The sequence below is a fragment of the Filobasidium floriforme genome (genome assembly GCF_021052385.1).
Source record: "Filobasidium floriforme strain CBS 6241 chromosome Unknown HD553scaffold_11, whole genome shotgun sequence".
Classification (NCBI taxonomy): Eukaryota; Fungi; Basidiomycota; class Tremellomycetes; order Filobasidiales; family Filobasidiaceae; genus Filobasidium; species Filobasidium floriforme.
The window spans coordinates 179,238-193,902 of NW_025763632.1; the positions used below are offsets into that span (position 1 = coordinate 179,238).

Sequence of the window (14,665 nt, forward strand, 5' to 3'; positions counted from 1 at the left end):
GTTGCTGAGCGTGTCATCCTTATGCAGGGCCATGCGTCCGAGGCCCACGAGCGGAGTGAGTGGGGGTCGTTCAGATTGCCTCGACTGCAATGTCGAGGATGATGGGGCGGAAGCAAGCCGAAGGCGCGCGCGCGCCACGTCATCACGCGCGAAACTCGATTTCGAACAATGTGTGGCTACATGGCTTGTGTCCAAGTGATCTGGGCATATGTAGTATAGTTTGCCACTTCGGTGTGCACTACGATAAAATTGGAACGATACAGAGAAGATTAGCATGGCCCCTGCATAAGGATGACACGCGCAAAGTGAACAGAAATGAGTTCGAAAGAACTCAAATATTTATTTTTTTTCCGTCTATGTCACCTCTAATTCATCGACAATACGACTTGTCTTTTTTTACTAGTGACTCGGATGCATATCCGGATGTATTCATGGACAGTCACGAAGTACCACGACATGGTAAGGTAGAGCTATAACAAACATCATGTCAAGCCAACAAATAAAAGAAAGGAAGACAAGGAGGCAGCTGCGTTCTTCTGAGGCACCAGAGGGTTGTTGTTGAAGAAGGAAACCAAAGAACTTGTCCCCATGACACCATCGTTAAGAGAAGATGTCACTCCCGCGCGGGTCAGCCTGTGCTGTGATTCAGTACCGCGCGTGATCGAGCGTCTCATACAATCGCCCGCCGTGCGTGATCGGCCTTGTGATTGAGGCTCGTCTGCTTGTTGTTGCACGTGATCGAGTCGGCGAGTCACCCGGCATGTACCAAACGAGTCCTCCTGCCATGCATGATCGGTTCGCGTATCATGTTCGTCTTTCGATGTGCCGCTTCCATCGCTTTTGGGTTCGCTTTCATAGGCCAAACCTCTTTTTTGCCTGGCTTCATATGCCTTTCTAGCCCTCTGCGCAATCGTTCCCACTCGGGTCAGTCCAGAATTGCAATCGGGTGCAAAGACTACAGATACCAAGATACTGTTGAGGGTTCGTGCTTTAATAATGTCTGCTTAGGGCCACGCTCCGTTATCTGTCCACCATGACAATCTAGATCTCGAGGTGAAGTCGAATCAAGTGCGTTGACACGGGAGAATGAGGTTCTCTTGTCACCATGTCACTTAGGTGGGCACGACTGTCTCGACTGGTGGTCAAGACCAGCCAGAAGACCTGGCTTCGGTGATCCAGATGATCCTGCCAAGCGCCGGATCAACATCAACATCCACGACCAAGAAGCATTGCAGCTCAATGCTTGCCATAGTCGCCACCATAGCCTTTCGCGACTACCTCGAGCTTGACACCAATGGCTTATTCATTCCACCTCCACCAACAACCTTTCCGTTGCCTCGCCTGTTGCCTTGGTTCGATCCGTTTCTGCCACTCTACAATTCACTCCCTCAACGACAGCCGCAATCGCGCTGAAAGCCACCCCATTAGTCTCACAGACCGGCGCCCCGACGTCACTGGCCGTTGTCCTTCCTTCGGAACCCCTCGCTCAGATCCCCTGATTGCAAGGGCAGTATTGTTTCAGATGATCATCCAGTATCCCTTACGCTCAGACCCATCCGTCCTGGACACTGTCAAGATCAGTTCTTCTTTCTCACCATGACCGCAGACGCCAGCAATGTCGATGAGGACTCCGCTTAGTAGGGTTGGACCATCCCACCTTTGACAATCATACTTTCAGCAACACGGAGCTCATGGACAACACTACCACCACCGTGATCAGCTGGAATAACAGCATAAGCCAGTAACACTTGATATCAACCTCGGTTAATTTGGTCTGGCTGACGGAGTTACCCAAGCCCAAGTGGGGTCTAACCCTGACGCCTCTGTACTGAAACAAGCGCAGCGCCACTGCCTGTGCCTCTGGCTCTGGACCGGACGGTCAGTACACATCTGCCAGGATCGAGGTCAACCCGCTCGGCAGAGTACGTTGAATATGTTTTGTTGGAGCTGGCTGTGATAATGGTCCAGGCAAACAGTGTCGATAAACACGAAAAGTTCAGAGCTGCAGTTGACTGCTATCAATCTCTCGTGCATGAAATGGGGCATCAACCACTTGCCATCTGTGTTGTGAGGATTTTCAGAGGCCAGGGGCTGACGGTTCCATTGCTGACGCGGCACTTCTGAATAACATCGGCAGGGGTTCTCAAACGGTGAAACAATCAAAGCCCCTCCCTTATCTCCTTCCAGTCCCAACTCCGACTCCGTCGCGTATGCCAGTGGAATCATCAGATCATGACCTCGTTGCGGGCCGCATCCAGATGTCTCTTTCTCGCCTATCGTCGGATCGTCGATACTTGTGTCTTTTTACTCATTGTAGCTTTGCGTCAGGTTGCTTGTGATATTGGATGTCGGGGTCGCTCCATTCGCTAATCGTATGCATCACGGTTACGTATCATTTACAGAAGTCTCCATAGCCTCATAAACCCCCTTCAACGATGGTCCTTCCGTTCCCTCAATTTGTACTCTCCGGTTGGATCGTCCTGTTTCCGCTTCTTCGATGGCGAGGGAGGTTCATATGCGCCAGCCTCCCAGGCCAGCTCCGCTCGAGACAGGTAAGGGTTACGTTTTCGAGGCGACCTTTTGACCTCGTGTTTGACCTCCTGTTTGATCTCCTGCTTAGGGGCTGCCCCTGTCGTACAGTGAGGTTCGCGCATAGACGGAACACTTTGTTAGCGATTTGCTAGGCGCGCGTTCCGTTCGAGTGTGGCCGTACCTGTAGCCCGCTTCGCAGCTGAGGGCGTCGCGGTTTGAGCACTGCGGGTAACACTTGCCGGGGTACTGGTTGAAGCAGAGGAATTGGCTTTACCAGAGGACCGGGTGACGGGGGGGGTCCTTCCTATAAACACACCTCGGAGGCGGTTAGGGATGAACGCTTCTCGCAAACAAGGACATACGAGTACTTACTCGTACCCGAGCTCTCTTTGGTAGTCTTGCACTTCGGCATCTTGAAATATTCTAACGTAGAAAGGTCGTGCTGAATTAGGAAAAGGTCAGGAGTTGGAGTGCTCGACGTTCAGGGTTATTCTCCTAAGGTCCCGATATATATATGACATCGCGACTTTGTGCTTCTCGGTCCAGGTCTTGACAAAACGTGCCTCTCTATTGTCTTGTTCGTCTCTCCGATCTGCAGATAGGATCTTGCCAAGACGATGCGCTGACATGTCAGCAGATCAGCTGTTCAGCGCCCGCACAATAAGCTCAAGGGCACAGGCAGGGGTCAAAAATCCTAATATAGCCGGCAAGAGGGCGATCATCGGATCGTCGGATCGGCAAATCTGTTGTCCTTGTGCGATCCACCACAAAGGTTACCCCCCCAAATTCCCTCACCCTTGCTTATCGGTCAATCGAGAAAACGCAACAATTCTTCGGTGGAACGACGAGGTCAGCGTGATCCGAGCGACTGAAAATGTCAACGCAACAAGCAACCCGTATGTAGCGCTTCATCAATGATATCAATGATCAACGTCCTGTTAGAACCCGTCGCCCCTTTGTAGGGGTGTCCATTCCATCCGCGTGACGGCTCGGTCGCATGAAGTAGAAAGCGGACAGGCACCTTTTCACCTGTCCGCGCGGAAGATGCCTACCGCACCCCAAAGCTCGGGCCGATTCAATCGGAAACTCGGGCAGACATCAGAACACAAACTCGGGTCGATTGAAAACTCTGGCAGATATCACATAACTTAGCATCGCCGAAAGGAAATCCCACCCATCGCGCCCGAGGTACGAGCAGCTTCCATGTCCAGACAATCGGTGCCAGAAATCCCTCTCCATTGTTACTGGGATTGGGCTCTACCACAAAACAGCTGGGATGGACTCCAAGATACCGTGTTCACTTCCGAGACGCTGCAATTGATGATCGGAGGCAAGATGATGCCAACGTCGTTGTGAGTTCAGGTCGATGATTCCTCATCGATCTTATTCGACCGACATCCCTTACCCCTTGATACATCTTGATGCTAGCGTCAATGCGGCCATCAAGCTCCTCATACTCACAACACTGGACTCGAGCGAGACAGCTGCCGTTCGATCCATGGACTCTCAAATCTACCGACTCAGTTCAGTCGATCGACATGTCGTCCTAGATGGCGTCGACCTCCTACTTGTCCCGTGGATTCACAAACAACATTTCACCCTCATGCTGGCTCAATTCGACACTAAACCACAACTCGACGATAACACGCTTCTCGCCTGCCGATGTTATCATATCGACTCTCTCCCGCGGGCCCGTAAATCACGTATCGATCGCCCTCTCGACCAGTTTGTGGAACTCTTACAAGCAAGCAGACCTACATGTAGGACCGTCTCTCGTGAAACCATACACACGGGCCTTCAACGGGGGGGACTCGATTGTTCATTCTGGGTATTAGGTGCATGTGCTTTCGCCTTGAAACGGCACGCTCTCGGTAAGCGTTCGGCCTTGTCCGCTCTCGCCGGCTTGCCAGTCTGAACCTCTCGTCATCCGGCTGACCTTGCGACCTTGTTGACTTCCCTTGTCCGTAGGTCTGATGTTCGACAGTCAAGGCGGTCGGGAAGAAACGATAGCTGGAATCGCCGCGGCCACCCGCACCCGAGATATATGGAAGGAGTCCATCATGAGTATATCAGCCCGTCCTCAAACCCGTCAATTGCTCGAGCTCAACAGCTCGTCTACGGCCTACAAGTCGTCATCTCGGCCTGTTCATGTAGATCGGGGTACGAATCGCATGCCAATAGACGTGCCCGACGACGGAAACGAGATGGACCCTCACTGGGTACGTGGGGTCGAGCAGGACGGAGACCAGGCGAATACGTTCGAAACAGATGAGGCCGGAAACGATCGGGCTGCCAGAGAGGCTGAGACCGGACTTGGGGACGGAGACGAGCAGGATCGTGACAGCACCAAGGAGCGCCGGCCGAGTACATGGCCAGACAACGAAGATGGACACGAGATAGGTCAAGGCGAGCAACCAGCGAGGAGAGAGGTCAATCGATCGAGTGAGCGGGATCAGCGCATGCACGAGGGCATGCTCGACCGCCGGCCTAGTAAACGTAACAGGACTGGCAGCCACCGCCGGCCTAGTAAACGTAACAGGACTGGCAGCCACCACACCGGCAGCGATAACGTGGTGTCTGGAAAGCATGACATGGATGAAAGGTGGCCTGGGGAGATCGATGACGGCCCTCCTTTGGCGCCCCCCGGATCGTATTCCATCGTGCCTTTCGAGCGCTGCTTTCAGTGCCCGGAAGTCACGGGACTTACTCGACTTGTCGCCGCCCAAACGAATCGTCAAAGGCTATGGATGAACCACCTCATCCGGGCAGGTGATGCGTATTGGCTCTGTACAGACCATATCTGCCATCATCGAATAAACACCCCTCGCGCTTGTCGGGACAGGGGCTCCCGAATACCTCCCGGACAACTGAAGCGACCTCGAGGCACCCTGATCCCGACGAAGCATGGCAGACCCAAATGCTGGAAGCACCATCAACAGGACGAAACGGACAGAGAGAAACATCAGCACCGTGGCGGATCACTTTCAAGAGAGCCGGTGATCGACCCATCGACCAACGCAGGGAGCGATGATAAGCCGGAACCCGAGCCAGACATCAGTCATCAGGCGACAACTGACCTGACAAACCACCACATCAAGGCGGATGTCGTCACTACGTCAACTGATAGCCTGCCGGATGAGTGGGAAGTGACCGACGTCGAGACGATCACCATCATTACTCGCACCAATCGTCGGACGGGTGAGAAGAGGCAAATACAAGTCAAACACACGCACAGCTTCCCCCCAGAGGCAGTCGGGCATGGTTAACCCACAAAATCACAAGCCACGCTCGACCGCAAGTCGAGACGGGATGTGATTGCAATCTATCAGCCATACGCACATCGTTGGGGAGACTCCTATGCTGAATACGTTATACAAACGCCCCATCAACATGTCTATATTGGTTCATTCCATATTGACCAGCGTATTGTACAACAGGGAAAACACCCTTATGACCGCTGACTCCAGCGCACATTGTCCATTCCGGTGGTCCCGCTACTTCCACCATCCAGCACTACGGGCGGAGCCGGCCTTTCCCGGCTATGTATTGCATCTGACCTGCCAGGTGTCTCGAGGGAGACCGTTCCCGAGGGAGTGAGACGCAAGCTCATTTGATGTGATTTCCAGCCGAATGGGTTTGCTATGGATCACCGATCAATATGTTGCGACCCGATTGTAGAGAGAGAATATGACATACGCTCAGCAACGGGAGAGGTTTCCGCGGACCCGCCTGCAACAACGCTCCCTTCTCGTTCCGTCGCTGTGTTCCAGCCATTGGAAGATCTTCACACCGGTGTTGCGTCCTTGTGTTCCAGCCATTGGAAAATCTTCACACCGGTGTTACGTCCAACTCGAATAGATAAACTATCTGTGCCATTGCAGTGAGGCTCAACTGGCTCGACAGATGATGTATGCATTCACATGTTCATATACAGGTACGGTATCCTCTTTGACATGTCATATATGCCCGCGTACACGCCTCCTTCTGTATCGCTACAGGCCCATCGCGCACTGACTCCCAATACTAGACCAAGTTCATTAGATCTGCTGCAAGGGGCTTGCTCGTGCCACCCTGGTTCAACTCCCGTGGACGTTCGCGCTCCATCATTGGCCAATCGTGTGGCTCGAGGATGAAGGTGGTTCGCTCGGGATCTTCATCTTCATCGTCGGATCCTGTGCTACTTGGCTCGTACGTCCTGGTAACGGCAGTCGCGTGATAAAGCAGATCCCCTCGGAAAAACAGCAAAGCACCGGGGGCCGAGCTGAATTTGTATTGATGGTATCTGGTTCCTACCAAAAACTCTCCACCTGTAACGGGTCCTTGCGAGAAGGCCGTCATGACCGTCAAGTTCACCTGCAGGCGGGTTGTAATCATCAATTCTGTCCTGGCGGAGTCTGTCTATAGTCGGAGACGGGAAAAGCAGGAACTCACTTCAGTAGTTTGTTTCGATGGCGTCAATGACGGCGGCTGTTGTACGTTGTTAAGGAAGTGGAACCCCGTATGAATACCTCGAGAGGAGCCGAAGAGGGAACTAAAGTCCGCTCGCTCCCTTGCTATCTTGTCCAATCCTTCCCTCTGCCGATAATACACGTCTGGTAACAAGATGCGAATGATGTTGCTCACCCTGCACAACATCGGCTCGATGTCCCGCAGGAACGTAAATGCCGCTTCGCAGCTCAGCTTCTCTTTGACGAAATCTTCAGACAAACCCTCTGCAAAGGTGAGTTCGATCTCACCACTCTGGAATAATCCCGCCCATTTGGGGACTGTCAATTCCCTGGGATTCGGGAGACCTGCGTTGGACTCATCCCAGGTACGCAAGAACGCTTTGATGGTCCGATGTGCCAAACCTGTGCAGGGTCATGTCAGGCGCGGTTTCTGCTGTACAAACGTATTGTCATTACACGCTTACCGGTCTCCTCTGAATTCATTCCCGCTTTGAAGTACAGCGCCAAGCATTCGTCATCCTTGCTTCGCACTATGGTATTCTCGGTGATGGTCTTGAGAGCGTCGATCGACTCCTCCCAAACCTGTAGACGATTTCTCCATTCGCCCTGTTCGAGGTTGAAGGGACCAGGTAAAGGGTCCTGCCGGTTGGTCACACGCAGTTCATCGATCGTGTGGGGGAGTTTATGAAAGTGCCAATCCAGTCCAGGCAGACCAGCCTGGATCACTCCAAAAGCCTCTTTCAGGCCGGACGGATCACCTCGACACGCTTCGTCCAGCCTCGTTCGACGATCCGGCGCAGGGAATCGAATATAGTCCTGAAGAGCCTGCTGGACTTCCTGCTGCCACCGGCTACTTGCCTCTGCGCAGGTTTTATCCGCATCACCAGTCCAACTGGTAAGAGTCGGGCTGCCGAAAGGCCCGTGTTCTTCCCTGTGTTCCCATAAGGACTGCGGGCGGGAAGACGGCCCTGTAAAACCAACTTTCGGCTGGCTGGCCTTTGATCCCTTGGCCTTATTCTGTTCGGTCTTCTTCTTGGGGACCTGCTTTCGGTATATGTTCAGTAGTAGACTGACAGGACACCAACGGCAAGGGAGCTACTTACGGTAGGGTTAGATTTGGATGCTCCTCCTGCCTTCTTCGCAGCGGCCTTCTCTGCAGCGGCCTTCTCTGCAGCGGCCTTCTCTGCAGCGACCTTCTCTGTGTTCAGTCGCTGCCGCTCTTCCTCTTCCTCCTCCCACCGTCGCTGCTCCCCCTGTTCCAACCGTTGCCGTTCGGCCTGTCTATGAGCCTCGCTTTGGATCTGTGCAATTCGTTCCTCTTCGGCCGCTGCGACGCGTTTTGCCTCTTTGATATAGTCGGTGGCGCTTTGAATCTCATTCCGGGATACGAGTGGTGCCTTTTGTTGGTCCGGCGGGGCCGGAGGTCGCTTAGCCAATTCGGAGTCGATAAGGCGCCGAACTTCCTTAAAGTCTACACACTCGTTGGCCAAGGCGACCAAAGCTCTAAGCTTGCTGATTCCTATGGCAGTCCTCGGCAACGGTAGGGCTTGTTGCCATTCCAGCCCTCCTATATCGACCATGTCCTGAAGGAGAGCCAGTCTTCGATTGTTCTCGTACTGCTTCGTGATAGGCACGACCTCCTTCGGGACATCGTCGGCGCCCAGGATCGGGTTCGTGCCAACTGTGAGCCTGAAGTATAGGTCAAGCAGTGTGTCGGTGTGGTGTTGAATGTCGCTCATCCCTTTTTGAAACACTTTCGCTGCGAACTCTTTGACTGCTGTTATCCAAGAAGTATACAGCGTCGTGTAACCCTAAGTTCGAAAGACCCAAATGTATGAGACAGAGGAGAGGGTGCGCCAACTCACAATTTGCAGAACGAATTGTTTCTGCTGCTTTGTCGATAGACTCTTTCGCGGCCATGATCCATATTTGGCTAGGAGTCTCTTTGGGAGGGAAGGATTTCCATGACGGGCCAACTTCCATCTTGCCAGAGTCCTAAGAGGTGACTATAATCGTTGGTCTTGAGGGAGGGATACGACCGGCGAATGTTCCGTGTAACCACCAATGACTTGTTGATCGCGTGAATTGGTCGACGTGATTCCTATCAGGTCACTAGATCACTGACCAATAACATAGTGATATAGTGATATAATGATAGTAGCAATCCTCCGAAACGATTGGAATGCGGGTTTGAGAAGGAGGGGGAGTCCGAGGGGGTGAACCAAGAATCTTTTGGTTCACCCCCTCGGACCCATATTTTCCCTTCCCCTTGACCCGTCCGCCCATTGTCAGAGGCCAGAGGATCGCCATGTATTGTCCTTTCGATCTTTTGTTTGACTTGTCTTGTTCGCATATCCTCGTCGACCAAGACGACGATCATCACGTCATAACTGATCCTCCCGGAAGCAAGTGGCTCAACCGAGCTAGCTGAGAAGCCCGAACGAGAGGTAAGTTATAAGCACCAACATGACCTGGCTACCATAGCTACCATGAAGGCATCATCTGCACCTGTTTCGCAACATTTCACTCACCATATCATCATCCAATTACATTTTATCACATAACGATAGAAACAGTAATCACCGCCGACATACTATGCCCAAATCTCCCCGCGCCCGGACGGTGCCCTCGAAAAGGTCTACAAGAGTTACCACCCGGGCTACGGCCACCTCAGCCAAGACCCCTTCGCATTCAGCTGCGCAAAGTCTAGCTGTATCCAAATTCTCAACCCCTCAAAGAGCCTTAAGCTTCGACTCCGACCTCTCTTCGGCCCCCCCGTCCGATCTTGAATCCGATAACATCTACAACGATGATATCGCTCATCCCGCAAAGCTTGAGACGATCCAGGATAAAGTCGGCGAAGCTGCCTGCGAGAGTTCCGGCAGGTTAGAGGATATGGAGAACGAAATGGAAACCGAGGAGGTACAGAAGGGGGCATCCGAGTCTGCCGCCTTGCAGCAGGTGGAAGCGGACGAGTCGATGGAGTCGGACAAGGCCGATGAAGACAACTCGACGCAGTTGGTGGGACCGGGCGCAGACAACTCGATGGAGTTGGACAAAGTGGAAATGGTCGAACCGATGGAGTTGGAGCCGGTGGGGGCAGACAACTTGGTAGAGTCGGAGATCATGGAGGCCGACAAAGCCGCTGCAGAATCGGACATTGTAGACCACCGAGATCCTCGATCCTCGTGCACCACCGATAACGAGAGGTCGTCCGAACCGGCCCTGACATCGGAAGCGAAACGTCAAGAGATCAGGATGGGCAAACGAAGGGTAGGTGTCGCCTGTGCCTGGATACATGTAAACACAACCTGACCATATATGGATGTATACTCTATAGGAAATCTTGCCGAAGACGGAGACGGAGGTCCAGGTTCGAGATTCCTTGACAAAACCTGCCGGTCTTGGGGACCCGGGGCGGTCTACATCAGAAGTGAGTGTGTCTGTGCGTGTGTGTCCATCTCTCTCTCTCTCTTCGTATGCAATTGGCTCCGATCCTGACCCTACATGTTCTTCGGCGGTCTAGCTTTTCGCCATTACCCACACGATGAGGCAATTCCTGCAAGACATCCAGGCGGCCACGACACCAATGACCTCGGAGATCGAGAAGATACAGCTTCTCAGCTCGTTGTGTCGGTTCGGTTTAGGAGATCTCCACGGAGATGCAGAACTGGGCAAGCAGAGACGAACGTGGCTGAGCAGCAACGGCGTGAGCTTGAGGAACTTTGACCCTGAAGCACTGTTGAAGATGGGGCTCATCACGGAGATGGAAAAAGATCAAATCGTCAGCCACAAACAAGCCATCAAACGCTTTGGTGACTTGAAAGAGAATGTCGATCGTCTATCACAGCTATGGACAGACACGGGATCCAGCCAGCCCCTGGACGTCGACACCATGTCGTTCTTGGAAGGACTCGTGCCGGAGGTCGGGAATCTGTTGGAATTGCTGGCTCCAGGCATCTCTTCAAAGATCGAGACAGGGGGCAATACTCGCAAGGAGGGTGTACCTGAGGGGGAGAATTAAGCACGGCGGACCGGGGACCATGCTCTCGTATATGCGCAGTCTGTCAGCAGCTTGGTAGCGATCGTAGTGATATGTCAGCTTGGTAGCGATCGTAGTGATATGTAGCGTTATAGTCAAGGATTGTTGTAACAATTATATCGCCCATAGGCCCATATACATCTCTCGAGCGTCGCCGAATCTTCCCCCAGCTGATCAACACGATCTGTAGGCTGTCGGTCGAGTTGTCACTGATAGAGACAGGATGGTGGACGAGAAGGGGAACAGTCTCACAAAGAGGTACCTCAAGTTGGGTATCGATACGGTTCAAGAATGGCATGAGTATCTTGATGATGTGTTTGCTATTTGCACGTGCTGACTGTTGACCTCATATAGCCACAAAACATGATCTGAATGATCCGCAAGGGGTCATGGCGTACTTTGGGTTGTTTATACTGGTCGTAAGGCAACGCGAGGTGTGGGTGGAGGGCCTGCCTCGCAAGGGGACATAGAGGGGTTATTTCGAGGTTCTTTTACGTTTGTGTTTAGCCGGTTTGTATGAACGATCTTGATCCGCACAATGCGAACGAGTTGCAGCTCCTTGGGTTATCGCCGCTCAGAGTCATCGATTGCATCATCACCATGTTGTACAACATCGATCCCGCGGATTGGCTGAGGGGATGAGCGCGAGGCAAGGCAGCCCGCAGGCCAGGCCGCCAACCGCGTAGTGATTCAGTGCGCATAGGACTTGACTTTCATATGATACAATATGCCCCAGGACGGAGTACCCCTCGTGCTATCGCTATCGGTCACTTGACATCCCAGTAAAGACCCAGTTGTCAGTTGCGTTATCTGCCATTGAGCCGTACACCTCCACACTGACCCCGGACATCGACCCGGCACGTCGACGTCATTGAGGGTTCCGAATCGCCCTGCGCAGCCGAGCTGCACCACGCCAGTCCTTCAGGGTACTCAGTCGTTGAATCAGTAGCCGGATCTGGTCGTAGACTATTTGCATGTGCTGGGAAGGGGAAACCAGCATGAGTGGAGCCGTGCAAGTATGCAGCGCCTCATCGACGACCTGTTGGAATTCGGTCGGTACTGTCGCAATAGCGCAAGTCAGCTTCAAAAGCTCTGACTGTGGCGAGGGACATTCGCTTACTAGAACCATCCTTTGACGTCCATTGCTGGAAACAGGCTTCCAAGGCGAGCCACCGAAGACGCAGAATTACGGTCTCTTTCGGTTCCGCAGGCGTGATATCTCGACCAGGCAATTCTGGATACTCTTGTTGCGGCGTCGTTGAGAAAGATCCCTCTTGGAGTAGGAGGTGTGTCCGATACAGACGCAACAAAGAACAAGCCCATACGCAATCCTCCACTATCATTGTATTCGTTGCGGTGACCAATGTGAACGAGAAGCAGGGTGGTATATGAACCGACCTTCCGGCAGGGACCGGTATAAAGTCAAAGGTCGGTCCCGCGAGGGAATTCTCCGACAAAACGAGAAGGAATGCCCAGCCGCACAAGTTGGTCCACACCGAAGAACAGCTGCGTTTGTCCGATCCAAAATGCAAGAGTGAATGGGCGGAAAGAAAGTGCACCCTTGTGGGAGGCCGGCAGATCGATTCGAGATGGTCTAGCAAGGCCCGTACCTCCCGTACAGGATGGGGAATGGATGGGTTATCGGGATCGTTCTGTTCCGCCACCTCCCTCGGCCAGACGGCTTGCCAGAAGTGAGAGCGGCTTCCGTCGACGAAATCCTTGCCATAACGCGACCCGATTTTGTTCTTTTGAAGAATCAGATCGTGTTGTGTCAATGCCGGAGCGTGGACATGTGCTAGCATTGTTCGAAGCACCGTAATCGATGCCACCTCGTAAACCAAGTGGGCGGCGGCATATGATGAACCCGCCAAATCTACGAATTCTCGTAGCGGAAGACCGGCGATTGGATCGCGAGCTGTCCAAACTCCTTGATCTTTTGCCGCAACGTAGAATTGCCAAGTCCCATCGGGAAAGGCCTTTGATGTGAAAGGAAGAATGTATGATTGAAAGGAGGTCGGCTGATTTGGCTTGGACGAGTCCATAAACGCGACATGCCCGCCCGGGCAGCTGGTCTTTGGAGTCAAGAGTGGGTGGTCGTTCCAACTATAAACGAGATTCGGCTCATTCAATATACATCCCAGGTGAGTTATTTCGGGGCGCTCGCGACGATTACATACTCGGCGGGAAGTTTCGATGATAACGACGGACGAACAATCCAGGGGTGGGTGACCTTAGGAAGCGCCAAATCCAGAAACTTAATGACGGCTTCACATGTAGTTGGAATTGACAAGGAGAGAGTATGACGGTCGCCAGAGTTAAGAACGTTATCGGCGAATGTGTAAACCCGGTGGAAGGAATCGCTCGGCAGAGCGGGAGGGGGCGTGGTTGAGGCAAGTCCTGCGAAAGACTCAGCGATCAACAGAGAGAAAGAAGAATGGCCTGAAGCAAGAACTCACCTGTCAGGACTGCTGAAGGGACAACCACGGTCTTGCTGGGCTCCATAGGCTGAGCGGCCAAAGTCTCCCGGCTCGAATTCGGCTCTTGCTCCGATACCATGTGAGCCATTCCGGATGAATCTCTGGTCGCTTGGGCATAGCTAGTCCCATCCACAGACCGGTACTGCGTTTTCCACCATTGCCACATGTCGACCTTGTCCTGTGCATGGCGTTCTGGAGAATTCCATAACGCCATGGCTTTGACGTCGTCCAGTTTGAACATGTTCGAGCATGCTCGGATGGTCTTCCACAGACGCCCGCGGCCTCCCCCTTCGGTGCGGGTGGTCAACTTGGCCGGGTCTACGTTCAATATAGTAGACCAATTCTCGCCCCAACGAAATGCGACGATGGCTTTGGCTTCGGCCAGTTCCTCTTCATCATGTTTGCGCTCACATTGGTGACGTTGAACCTGGCATTCCAGCATGGAAAGAAGCGTAGAGTGTGGCTGCAAGTGCACCTGCGAAGCTAGATTCGCTGTTTCGAACCGGCTCTCCAGACTTTGAGTGATATCGGCCCATAAATGTGCTGCCAACCACCGTTCCCAAGGCCGAAAACCTTCCTGTAGACGTTGGATGGAGAGTTGCTTCCTGACGGCTGGGTCTTTTCTTTTTTTTAGTTCGGTATAAAATCGAGCGGCTGCTGTGAGGTCTGCGTCTGACTTGGGCTTGCCCTTCGTCGAACGAAGCCCGTCTTTCAACGGGGGATCCTTCAACTGATCAGGATCAAGCAGATCGTCCAGATTCACTGGCGGAGGCATGGTGGAAGTGTCGTATGTTATATGTGGGAATATTGCCAAGGGTGTACCGTTCGACAGTCCGATTCATCGATCACTGCATCATTTTGTTCCCCTAACCCTATCGACTAGGTCTCGCGGGGCTGACCGTAGACCAAGGCATTCATAATGCATAAACGATAAAAAGACTTATCGGACCAAGCCGATGGTTATTGCATCGGTGCAGGCGGCAAAATACCTGTGCAGTCGGCAAAGTAAAGGTGCAACACTGCTCAAGTGGGCTTGCTTAGTCAGCCGAGATCAGCGGTTCGCGATCTCTGAGGACAATAGAGGTCGGTGATCATCGTGATTGCGAGATCAAGAAGCAAGAAGCAAGAAGCAAGAACGAAGGTTGGTAGTTCATAGCTCATAGTAT

At 52.9% G+C, this 14,665-nt stretch overlaps 5 protein-coding genes across 5 annotated transcripts; 2 read left to right on the plus strand and 3 right to left on the minus strand.

The window, feature by feature from the left end:
* Positions 1-2,429: 2,429 nt before the first annotated feature.
* HD553DRAFT_342107 (uncharacterized protein) lies at positions 2,430-3,161 on the minus strand (the record flags this gene model as incomplete). The annotated part of the gene is made up of 4 exons (XM_046182707.1): positions 2,430-2,629; positions 2,714-2,836; positions 2,905-2,974; positions 3,060-3,161. 4 exons carry the CDS (start codon positions 3,159-3,161, stop codon positions 2,430-2,432), a joined length of 495 nt encoding a protein of 164 aa, XP_046036501.1.
* A 574-nt stretch (positions 3,162-3,735) lies between these two features.
* HD553DRAFT_342108 (uncharacterized protein) lies at positions 3,736-5,798 on the plus strand (the record flags this gene model as incomplete). The annotated part of the gene is made up of 4 exons (XM_046182708.1): positions 3,736-3,884; positions 3,961-4,292; positions 4,368-4,403; positions 4,501-5,798. 4 exons carry the CDS (start codon positions 3,736-3,738, stop codon positions 5,796-5,798), a joined length of 1,815 nt encoding a protein of 604 aa, XP_046036502.1.
* A 757-nt stretch (positions 5,799-6,555) lies between these two features.
* HD553DRAFT_323979 (uncharacterized protein) lies at positions 6,556-9,360 on the minus strand (the record flags this gene model as incomplete). Its single annotated transcript, XM_046181444.1, has 7 exons — positions 6,556-6,930; positions 6,964-7,107; positions 7,156-7,382; positions 7,445-8,021; positions 8,084-8,791; positions 8,846-8,986; positions 9,106-9,360. 7 exons carry the CDS (start codon positions 9,358-9,360, stop codon positions 6,556-6,558), a joined length of 2,427 nt encoding a protein of 808 aa, XP_046036503.1.
* A 215-nt stretch (positions 9,361-9,575) lies between these two features.
* HD553DRAFT_342110 (uncharacterized protein) lies at positions 9,576-11,004 on the plus strand (the record flags this gene model as incomplete). Its single annotated transcript, XM_046182709.1, has 3 exons — positions 9,576-10,253; positions 10,321-10,413; positions 10,507-11,004. The coding sequence occupies 3 exons, from the start codon at positions 9,576-9,578 to the stop codon at positions 11,002-11,004; spliced, it is 1,269 nt and encodes a 422-aa protein (XP_046036504.1).
* An 886-nt stretch (positions 11,005-11,890) lies between these two features.
* HD553DRAFT_342111 (uncharacterized protein) lies at positions 11,891-14,274 on the minus strand (the record flags this gene model as incomplete). Its single annotated transcript, XM_046182710.1, has 4 exons — positions 11,891-12,081; positions 12,143-13,125; positions 13,200-13,419; positions 13,479-14,274. 4 exons carry the CDS (start codon positions 14,272-14,274, stop codon positions 11,891-11,893), a joined length of 2,190 nt encoding a protein of 729 aa, XP_046036505.1.
* Between the last annotated feature and the right edge of the window lie 391 nt (positions 14,275-14,665).